At 49.0% G+C, this 12,062-nt stretch overlaps 1 protein-coding gene across 1 annotated transcript; it reads left to right on the plus strand.

Moving 5' to 3' along the window:
- Positions 1 to 747: 747 nt before the first annotated feature.
- On the plus strand, positions 748 to 11,703 carry LOC119333067 (mitochondrial import inner membrane translocase subunit PAM16 like 2-like). Its single transcript, XM_037606099.1, has 4 exons — positions 748 to 941; positions 3,476 to 3,563; positions 11,012 to 11,142; positions 11,226 to 11,703. The coding sequence occupies exons 1-4, from the start codon at positions 939 to 941 to the stop codon at positions 11,352 to 11,354; spliced, it is 351 nt and encodes a 116-aa protein (XP_037461996.1). The 5' UTR covers positions 748 to 938; the 3' UTR covers positions 11,355 to 11,703.
- Positions 11,704 to 12,062: the final 359 nt, after the last annotated feature.

The following is a 12,062-nucleotide window of genomic DNA, read 5'->3' on the forward strand; positions in this document are numbered from 1 at the left end:
GTTTAAAAGCCATATAGAAAACCGATAAATAAACACATTGAAATAGAAACAAAAGAAGAAGGAAAACCATGCAAAAGGTTTGAAAACTAGTCCACATAACCTTTTCGGAATAGCTCCAAGGATGTTGGGCCGGCGTGTTTAGTGAAACACTAAAGACGTAGCGGGGCTATGTCTCGTAAAAAGTGAGATATGCTACATGGATTTCTTAAATCATAAGTTTTCTTTTGAATTATTTGGATTGCTTACCACATATGTCATGTAATTTTAAATCAACAGTTAAGGCGTAGTCTTTTGCAAAAGTCACTCCCACATTTTTTGATGGTGACTAGTGTCAGTGTATCACTTGTCACAACCAGCGAATTTTGTGCTTTCTTCCGTAGACTCATTTTTTAAATAGTTTATCTCTTGAACCATACGTTTAAATCACAAACCTTTTTCACCGTTGCATTTCTCGCGTCAAGATTTTCGCAACTAGATACCATGTCAATAGATTTAGACTTTTTTCTTTTGAAAATCTGGAAAAGCAAAAACGAAAACAAGTCAAACCTGTAAATCACAAAAACACAGAAACGGGAAGCCTCACGGTGCACATTTTCACTTCTCAGAAAGAATAATTTGTGCTTCACGCAGAAGCATGACTCACGAAAAAAATCATTTTTGCCCGAAAAAAATACCCCCAAAAATCTCAAAAATACGTGCAGAAAAAGAAACTGTGCTGCCGCGGATGCCTCGCATCTTCCGGAGCTTTCATTCCTCCTCCCGATACGAATCGCCGGCCCAGCGCGAACCGATCCAGACGCGAATTGGTGAGAAGCCAAGGAAAAGAAAAATCCGGAGCGCCACGTACCCCTTTCTCCTTCCTCCCTCCCGCAGCTGCGAATCTCCTCCGGCGCTGCCTCCTTCCTCGGATCAATCGCATCTATTGCGAACGACCAGCCATGGTAAAGCGCCCCTTCCCTCCCCCCTCCCCCCTCCGCCGACCGATTCTTTCTCTGTTCACGCTGCGCACCTACGTAAGTTCGTTGCTGGTAATTAAGATCGATAGGTAACTTGTTGGCGCTAATTGGGGCCGAGGTCTCCAGGACTCAGGAAGGGCAGGTTGTTAGTGGGTCTATCTAGTAGGATTGGTGGGTCTGTTTATCTGACGCCGAGGACGCTGGAACCACTAAATTCGCATGAGAAATGGATTGCTGGATAGGGGTTTCAGGGAGTACTAGTATGCAGTCTCACGGGATCTATCTGTACAACCACGGACATTACCATGGACGGGGACAGATTTATGGGGCATACACCCACCCTTTGTGGTGTACTTATGAACTAATCCTTCGATTTGGGCATCAAGGAGGGCACCAACCAATCTCATTGGATGCTTTGGATTTTTTTTCCTTCCAAAAAGGAGGTCAAACCTATGGCCTTTGCATCATACGATGCACACAGCCATCTCTATTGAAACAATGTATGGGACATCCAAAGTTGTACAAGGAGATATAGCAAGGCCCAAACACAACCGGTCAATAACGAGATTACATCACTCTACGCATAACCAATTCCTGGACCTCAATCCAAACCAGTTGACATGCTAATATCTCTCAACATTTGCGCCCAAAGGCCATAGGCGCCTGATTCTCTGCATGTTGGGAGAGCACCACATATGCATGTTGGAGAGAGCACCACATATGGCTTCATCCTGTAGCTCGGAAGATAACCTGCAAATATTTTGGAAATTTTGCTATGTTAAAGACACAAATTATTACGCAGTTCCAAATTGCCCATAATAAGGCACACACTCCCACATGGATTTGTGCCTTAAATTTTGGATGAACACTGGCCAACTAGTCTCTGAACAAATTCGGTATGCTAGTAGGCACAGACAAACCAGAATACTTTGGATTTAAACCGCAAATGTGTGTAGGCACATGTTTTGATAATATATATGTGTGATAATATCTAGGAAAGTATTAAGAGTTCCAATCTGCTAAGGATTTGGTATTGATAATGAATCCAAGCAACTATTATGAGAAACTGCCGTTTTTGTTTTCCTTCCATGATTAGCATTGTTCCAAATATCGGTCAGTTAATCGGTATCTAGGTCGGTTAATCGCTACTCGGTGGGTCACCGAATATTTGTTTAACTGATGTATTGGCCGATTAACTGGAAAATGCTCGTATTTATCCCTACTCGGGACCCGACCGATATGGTACCAGTTACCGATCTCCTGAACATTTATTAGAATTTTATTTTCTTCCCTTTTCATGATGTTGGCACGCTTGTCTGAGCTGGTTTCCCAGTTATCGTTGTACAGTTCCTTGGAGAGTCTACCCAATGATGTTATGATCAGGGGCGGAGCTATGTTGGGGCCAAACTGGGCCTTGGCCCGCCCAGCGCAGCCGAAAAACTAGGGAAGGATGATAGAGAAACTGGGCCAGGAAAACAAGTTATGTGTGTAATTTCTTATCCTGGCCCACCCTGGCCCGCCCAACATTCAGAGCTCAGCCACTGGTTATGATGATGTCATCACTCGCATCCTGGTAGGCTGCAAAGCAACTGTCAACATATCTTCTTTCTCACCAGACATTTTGATTTTCTAATGGTTCAAATGTGTCGAGGTCAACAATTTCCCAGAGATATGTTATCTTGCCACATCACACCAGATCCACGACTCTTCAACGTTGACGACATCTTGAACCCCTCTTAACACTACTTCCATCTTCCAATCTGTGATCATTTTCGCATTGAGTTCAGTCAATTGGTTCCTGTTGTTCTTAGTTTGTGCCATACTTGCACGGTTGCACTCTAGCCCCCTGAATCTATGTGACCAACCAGTATATCTTACTCCCATATTCTCTACTGTTGTAACTTGTAAGGAGTGCTTGCTTTTTATTTAGAGTGTAGATTTTTCGTATCATAGTAATAACAAGGTTGCCTGTACTTTTCACCAACGAATAGAACTGTGTATCAGTTTTCTCACAAATAGTATTTCTGAAATTAAAACCAATAAGAGATGACTGAGCAACTATACCCCTGAACACAGTTATAATCTGGATGCACCCAAATAATTAAGCAGTGCAGATCTTTCTCATTTTACTCCAACTGATGGGATAATTTATGGCATCTTAGAGCGAATGTGAAGGTCCTTTTAACTCGTGTTAATAGTATAGGTTGTGCATAATTGCTCCGAAAAGGTTGGCACGGCAGATGTATTATTGTTTCTTTGATCCGGCAATTGAAACAACTTCAAATTAATTAGCAAGTGTGTGGTGCTGACATAGTTACACCTCAGTTTCTGCGCTTGTTTATTTTGATTCAGTTTTGGGCCTATAGTGCAGTATCATATTCACCGAAACTTAATTTCACCAGGGGCATATTATTGATTTACTGTTGGGTAGATTCTGGATCTCTATGATCTGACACTCAGGCATATTGTCCAAATGCATGAGACACTCATTTACATGTTGTTTCTTCTGGTAATTTCAGGCCGGGAAGCTAATTGCAAACCTTATTGTCATGGGCTCTGCGATTATAGGAAGAGCTATGCTTCAGGCATACCGAAAAGCACTTGAAAGTAAGTTCCTTCCTTATGACCTTTATTCTAACCCACACCTAAAGATGTCTTGACCTCCTTGTCCTGGACATAAGAGGATGGGAGCTTTGATGGAATGCTACAGAATTTTGTAGTCAGTGGTCACTAATCTGGAATAACTTTGCTGAAAACGAGTGAAATGAGATGACAATTTTGTGTTATGCTTGTAAATTGTCAGGTTCATAAAATAAAATGTTTGTCATAATAATCTTATTTTGTTTCAGTTATCTTGTTTTAGCATTTCTGAAGTAAGATAGAAATGTTGGCATTCAGGTTGCAGCTTTTGGTGTGTTATAGCTTATCCTAGCTTTTCATCCTTTGGTCGTAGTATTACTACTTTTGTTTGTTTATAGATGATTGCATTGGGGATGCAGCTTTTGGTGGATTTTTTTTCTCGAATCATTCATTAAAGAAGAAGAGGGGGTGGGGAGCCCCAATCCACCAATACAACATTCAGCTTATTTACAAGCGGATTTCATCCGACCTACCCTCTATTTACATAAGGCTAACTACTCGTGCCCTATCCGCTCCACCCTAGCTGGCTCCTGCCCTAAGACCTCGCCGTTAATCAGGCCTGCCTTTGCCCAGATAGCCCCCTCTGCTTGTATCTTCTGCAACACACCTGACAGAGATGGGGTGTGTCCCTCGAACACGATGTCATTCCTATGCTTCCACAACGTCCACATTACCAATAAACACAAAGCCCGAGTAGACTTCCGATGCTCCATGCTCTCCTCCTGTCTCATGCACCAATCGCCCAGATTCTCACCTGGCAGGGGGAGGTACTCCATCCTTCCAGCCAACGAGGTGCACCAATGCCATACCTATCTCGCAAAGACGCAGCCCATGAGTAGATGTTGCATGGTCCCGCCGTGTTGGTCGCAGAAAGGGCAAGCATCTTGGTGTGGTAGCCCTCGGCGTGCAAGCTGGTCTGAGGTCCAACAACGGTTCCTGAGGGCAAGCCAGGTGAAGAAACGACATCTTAACGGAGCCTTCGACTTCCAAGTAAACGTCGCTGTCGGAGATCGTTGCCATCCCATGGATTTTGCCGCGTATGCCGACCTCACAGAGTACAAGCCATTTGCTTCCCAGGACCACTGCACCTTGTCCTCCACTCCCTCCGCCAACTCAAAATCTGCAAGCCTCGTCCAAAGCCACAAGTACTCCTCCAGCTCCGGTCCCGTGAGGTTGGGGCCAACATCTCCAGCCCAAGCACCATTGCCGAGCGCATCCGAGACCGATCTCGTCGTCCTGACCTGCATTGGCACTCTGTTGTACAGCGCCGGTGCCAGCTCTCTTATCCTCGCTCCGTCCACCCAGCGGTCCTCCCAGAACCGAGCTGCACTTCCATTCCCTATCGTCGTACGCATCGCCGCCTGAGCCAAGGCCATCGCTTCCGGGGGCACAACGATGGAGAACTCAGCCCAAGATCTCTCTTTGTCAGTCCTTTGGAGCCAAGGCCATCGGGCTTGCAGTGCTTTGTTCAGCCATCTCAAATTTGGAATCCCCAGGCCACCGGCCCATTTAGGGTACATGCCTCATCCCAAGCCACCGAGCAATTGCCCCCTTTTGCCTCACTCTTACCGCACCACAAAAATCCCCGACAAATCTTCACCAACGTCGAGAGGGTTTTAGCTGGGAGGTTCAGAGCAAGCATGGAGTGGACTGGTATAGCACATAGCACTGATTGAATCAAGATTAGCCGCCCACTCTTTGGTAAGAGGTCTGCTTTCCAATAAGGCAAACAATCATGAACCTTGTCCACCAGGCCTTGCATCTGCGTCGTCGATTGTTTTCTGAGTGTTAAGGGTAGACCCAAGTAGGTGCACGGGAAGGCCGACGTCGAACATCCCAGAATTGTTTTCACCAACTCCACTTCGTCGTGAGAACATCTGATTGGCCATATAGCGTTTTGTTCATATTGACCACCAAGCCCGAGGCCTGCGCAAATACCTGCAAGAGTGCAGCACATGTCGTAGCTTCCAGCGTCGTCGGCTTGATAAAGACGACCACATCGTCCGCAAACATCGAAGTTCTTTGCCGCAGCCCATTCCTCGCTAGCTGCCCTAGCCAACCTCTGTTTGTTGCATGCTCAAAAAGGGCTCGTAAGGGCTCCATACAGAGTATAAATAGCATAGGTGACAACGGGTCGCCCTGATGGAAACCCTGGCAAGGGAGGATTGGTTTGCCAGGCGTGCCATTTACCAGGATCCGCGTAGAAGATGTTGCCAACAAACCACATATCTGAGTGATCCATCTATCTGAATCCCATTCTCCTCAAGACCTCTAGAATGAAAGGACATTGTATCGTGTCAAATGCCTTAGTTATGTCGAGTTTTAGCATAAGTGTCGTGCTCCTCAGCTCATGTAGCTTGCGAGCTGTGCACTGGACAAGCATGAAATTGTCATGCAAAGATCTACCTCTCACAAACGCACTTTGATGCAGCCCCACCAATTTCGGTAACTCCTCTGCCAGCCTTGAAGCTAAAATCTTGTCAAAGATCTTGATCGGCCCACAAACAAGGCTGACCGGTCTGAAGTCTCTGACATCCACCGCACCTGCTTTCTTCGGCAGCAAGGTGACCAAAGCCTTGTTTATCGCAGCCATGCCTCTCATATCTCCTGCATAGAATTGATCAAGTGCCCTCATAAAATCCTCCTTGATGACTTGCCAGCACGTGGCATAAAATCTACCCGTAAATCCGTCCGGACCAGGCGCCTTGTCCAATGGCATTTCCTTGATTACTCTAAAAACCTCCTCCTCATCAAATGGCACCTCCAGCCGGGCCAGGTCAAGACAGGGCAGGTTCAGCATATCCAGGTCGATCGTGGCCTCACGGGCTCTGGCCGAGCCGAACGGCTGCCCATAGAACTCGTCGACAACCTCAGCAACCTCCTCCTGGCCCGTGTGCATTGCTCCGTTGTGCTGCATCTTTATGATTATGTTCTTGTGATGCCTATGAGCCGCTTGCCTCTGGAAGAATCTCGTGTTCGCATCCCCTTCTCGCAGCTGCAGAAGTCGCGATCTCTGTCGCGCAATAGTCCTTCCCAACGAACATAGACCTAGAAGCTTCTGCTTGAGCAACTTGCGCAGGTCGTGCTCCATGTTTTCCAATTGCCTTGATTCCGCGGCCACATCCAACCGAGCAATTACCTCCATGGCAATGGCGATTTGCAGGCGTGTGTTGCCAATCCACCGATCACTCCAAGATTGCAAAGCCTTTGCCGTGGCGTGTAGTTTGTTGTTGAGCACTACAAACGGGTTACCAGCAGCAGCCACCGAACCCCAAGCTTCTGTCACCATCTCCAAAAAATCCTCCACCTTGGGCCAGAAGCTCTCGAATTTAAATCGCTTGCCAAGGTTCCACTCCGCGTCTAGATCCACCAGGAGTGGGCAATGGTCAAATACCGCAGAGCCCATGGCCGTGAGCAAGCTCCTCGAGTAAATATCCTCCCACGTGTTTGTAACAAAGACATGGTCTATTTTCTCAAGAGTGGGGTCCCTTTGCTCATTGCTCCACGTGTATCGTCGACCGTTTAGATACATCTCCTTTAATTCCAGCCTATTGAGCAATGGTCCGGAAACGCGCCATCATCCTCCGGTTGGCCTTCGGTTTGTTCTTGTCGTCCACATAGACCAATAGATTGAAATCTCCAAACAAGGCCCACGGCCCTACATGCAAGTCTTGGATGTCTGAAATCTCCGTGAGAAACTCCACTTTGTTCGCGTCACTTTGAGGACCATATAACCCGGTCAGCCACCAGTGCGGCACACCCTCCTGCGACACTAGTGCTGTTAGCGTGTTTGTCGTCGTGTACCGATTGGATAGCGAGACCATCGAGCTGTCCCAAGCAATTAGGATTCCACCACGCGTGCCGGTCGCCGGGGCATAATAAAAGTTCTCAAATTTATTACCAAGGCATTGCCTAACCACGTCGTTCGGGATCTCCTCCATCTTGGTTTCTTGGAGGCATACAATGCTTGCGTTGGCTGCTACTACTACTTGGTACACCGCACTTCGCCGAGCCGGCGAGTTGAGCCCTCTAACATTCCACACAAGGATTTTGGGTGGGTGTGATGACATTTGGAAGACCCACAAGACCCACGACCGGCCTCCATGGCCCTACCTGGCCTCAGCCCGCACCTCTTCGCACGGCAAGGGAAGGACAGAGGCGTCCCAACCAAACAAGGCCAATATTGCCTGCACGTGACAGTCCAAGAGCGGTTTGTCGAAGAGCTTGACATAAGCCTGAAGTGCCTAATCGTCGATCTGGTTTCCTTCATTTGCCAAACACAGCTTCCTGATAAGGCGGGACCGCCTGCTGCTTCGTGGCTTTGGAGCCGCGACCCCCTTTAGCCAGCCTCACACTCCTACGTGGGGAAGATACCATCGGCCTCTTCTGCTGCGGCCTATGTTGCTGCTTTGGCACGTCCCGTGCTTTGGGTTGAGCCAGCAACGGCGAAAGGGCCCAGCGCAGCTCGGTGCATAGCTGCGAGACCTGCTCCTGGGGTGAGGGCCGAACGGGTGACCCCACATGCAGCTGCCGCTGGGGTGTTTCCACGAGATCCAGAGCCGGAGTGCCGCTTTCCTTTTCCTGCGAAACTCACCGCAAACCACTGGCCGGGCGACGTGCATGGCTGCGTCACATCTCCATGCAGGGTGGGTCCCGGAAGATCTCCATGCGAGTTCTGATTGGGCCGCGCCCTCCCATCCAAACTGGCACCACCCGCCTCGGGCTGAGCAAGAATCTCGTCCTGCACCGAGCCAGGGGAGCCGAACGGCACGCCCGATCCTGTCTGATCCTCTCCTCCAACAATCCCGAGCGACTGGGACGGCAGATGGTCCCCCGCCGCAGGTACAAACTGTGGGGCCCTGACCAACCCACCAGCCTGCAGCGGACGTGACCCGGCTGGAATCTGGTTCACCGACCGCGGCGAACCCGCCCGACACGACTGTGGGGCCTACATGGCCCGCATGCTGCATGCCCTGTGCCCTGGCCACTCTGCTGTCCACCGCATCCATACCACAACAAGAAGCTGCCAACTGACCCTCCACACTTTCCGTACCAGGCAGCCCGACAGCCGAGGCCCCAGACGCGTCACCTGCCAGCTCATGTTGACCGGCCCGAGTTTGAACGGACCGTTGGCCCGCACCGGGGTTGGGGGACGGTGCCGACGCCGACGAGGAACCCACCGATCGCGCTGGCGAGCGCGGCGGCGGCGGCGGGCCATCCCCGCCTCTGAAGCGCGAGTCGCCATCCGAATGGCCTCCGGACAGTGGGGAAGGCGGCGGTGGCGGTGGCGGCAACCCCACCTGCGGCCCGAGCCGCACCGGCGCCGCATCCAGCCAGATGTCGATCGGGTACCAGAGAGCATCGACTCCACCATCAGCCTGCACCGCGTGCCGGCTGTGCCTGTTCGGCTCCTCCACCGCAAGAATCCGTCGCGGGGGAATGCGTGCCGGGTCATCCGTGCGTAGCCACACCATGAATCCAGCCATTTAACTGCGCGCCTCCGTGGCCGACCCGATTTTGACGACGATCCCCAGACCCAGCAGGAGCGCCTCCGTAGTACGCCTCGTCCACGCATTCTCCGGAACCCCTCGCAGCACCAGCGGCACTAGGAATGGCATGGAGATGGCCGTAGCATGCGAGTGACGGGACCAGGGCGCGAAAACAAGGTCAAAATGCCTGTTGCCCGCCCGCCCGCAACGGAGCAGCCTGCTCTGAATCTCCGGCGACCGACAGAGAACAAGGAAGTCTTCCGGGAAGTATTATCTGATGGACATGTCGAGCGGCTCCAACTCAAGCTCGTGCGCAATGACACCGGCGACCGAGGCCAGATCAGCCGCGCTGCGATCACCCACCACGGTCACCACCACCGCCCTGACGAGCTCCTCCTCGAGCGCACGCAGGTCAGGGCCCGACTCCAAGAAAACGACATCCACCTGATCATCCACCAACACAGGCGAAGCCCGCGGCGACTCCACCGGCACGAAGGGGAGCGCTAGGAGGAAGCTTGTCCTGGCATTTGGTGGATTACCACTACAAGATATTTGTATATGTGGGTTTCTAGCTTAGAGAACTAGAAGTTTAGCCTTATAAAAATAAGTTTAGGGCGACGCTACGCGTCCGCTGGCGGATAAAATTAAAAGATCCACCGCCTCCCTGACAATTCGATGAAGCTGCGGATGGCCGCGCGACTATCCACGTGATCCGTAATCTTTGCAACAAATGTGTTGTTGCAGTATTTTCTGCAACAGAGGTCTAGCTGCAGAAATTTTTCGCAACAAAGGTCATGTCGCAGGAATTTTGAAAACTATTTTCCCCCTCCGAACCTGTTGCAACGAGAGCCTTTTTGCAACAAGAGTCTTGTTGCAAAAACACCCTGTTGCAGAAAACAAAAATCAAGTGCGGATCCCACTCCACTCCATCAGCAGCAACGTCAGACACGGGCGAGGTCTGGGACGACCGGGGAGCGAAGGCTGCGAAGGCAATGTGGCATCGATATCGACAGAGCGATGCAGATCCGGCAGGAGGCGACTCGGACGTGGTCTTCGGGCAGTCGATGGCCAAGGAGATGGAGCAGGACAGAAAGTCGAGCCCGAGGACGGAGGAGGAGAGAGGAAAGGGACGATGATGGAGGAGAGGGAGGAGGAGAGTTCGACGCCTCCGATAGCGCACGTGTATGGAGGCTTTGGGGATCAAGATCTCACAACAAACTAGTTGTTGAAGGGGAGAAAATTGCAACAATGGCCCAGTTGCAAACCTAGATCGTGGAAGAGGATCCTTCCGAGCCATCCGATTAATGAAAGATCTGACGGCCACAGAGGAGATTGACATGCGCAGAAAGATCGGTCGGGTGAACAGAAGCGTTTCCCTTTAAACATTCAGGGCTTATACTGAACTTACGTTATCTGCAGAATGCATATAAATTAAAATAGTGGGCTTGTTATGCTATCGAACTCATGGTGTACATAAATTTGACAACAAAAAGTATATTCTTTGTTTTACCAAAAAGAACGGGACTATCTTGATAGCTTTTTATTTCCTAGTGTTCACACGCAATACACCAAACCTCTGATTTACAAAAGATACGATTATAAGTCTGCTTAGAATTTACTCAAAACAGACCTAAGATTCGTTTAGAGTCAAAAATTATACGTAAGATATCATGTGTTTATCAGTGTGTCATAATAACAGTATAGATATTTCACAAAAAAAGAACAGTACAGATAGGTGCTTTGAGCCTGTCTTTTGAACATAATATATATCCTGGTATAATGAGTATGTACAAGAGGTTATTACCTGCCAAACTCTGTTCTGCGACTATTTATCAGTAAAGGGTTAGGAAATTTATTATACATATGCACCTCCTTATTGTTTTTTTTTGAGATCACCTTACGTGGATTGCTCGATTATTCTGCTAGATGCAAATAAAACTGGTGTGGCCCATGAAGCAATCAACAATATCCGTAGGGCCAGCAAGACAATGACCGAGCAAGAAGCGAGGCAGATATTGGGTGTGACTGAGCAGTCGACATGGGAAGAGATTGCACAGGTCTTCTCTTATCTTCATTTGGCTCCTCGCTATTCGCATGTGCAGTGCTGACTACAACCTCTTATCAACCATGTTGAATGCAGCGGTATGACAAGCTATTCGAGAGAAATGCGACATCTGGGAGCTTTTACCTCCAATCCAAGGTTCACCGGGCCAAGGAGTGCCTAGAAAACGTGTACCAAAAGAACAAGCAAGATGGAACTCCTACCTGAAATTCGCATCTTTAGAATCCACTGCCTAGATACTGTAACCTACTATACGCCCTTTGTATCAAAAAACGTATAATATTTTGATACAGAGGGAGTATATTCTTTCCCCCCTCTTGAGAATGTACATACCAACAATGGTTGCTGCTGTTGTATCATCAATAAAAATTGAGCGCAGCGACGGTGAGCTCTTTAGAGAACTAATTGTAAGCCATCACCGAATTCTCGTATGGCATTCAGTATGAAATTTTGTTGTTTTCATTTGATGATTCCATGAGCCGTAGCAGCCGTGCTCTTGCACTATTGGTCCATTCAGTGGCATCTTCATTCATGTGAAAATGGAACCATTTCTTCTCATCGTTGGGATATTTTTTGTCGGGGGCCTGGAATGTAAATTCGTTTTGAAAACTGCAATATGTGTTGTCTGTTGTGCCTATGGTCTGGTGTTCGGCCTTCGGGTTAGGCTGCCGAACACAGAATATTGTACACATCTTTGGTCAATCAGCTTCAGAATTCTGCACAACAGCAAACCAGTCAGCAGGCACTGTCTCTCGCTGATCCAAGATTTAGACGTGCCAATGGCCTGAATTATCAAACGTGTTGAGCAGCTTGGGCTCGTGTAGATTTGTACCAATAAGAGTTGAGCTGAGCAATCCGAGCGATGAGCAAATGGACGGTGGATGCTTTGAATGGCCATGACATATTTTCTATAGG

The sequence above is a fragment of the Triticum dicoccoides genome, chromosome 1B (assembly GCF_002162155.2).
Source record: "Triticum dicoccoides isolate Atlit2015 ecotype Zavitan chromosome 1B, WEW_v2.0, whole genome shotgun sequence".
Classification (NCBI taxonomy): Eukaryota; Viridiplantae; Streptophyta; class Magnoliopsida; order Poales; family Poaceae; genus Triticum; species Triticum dicoccoides.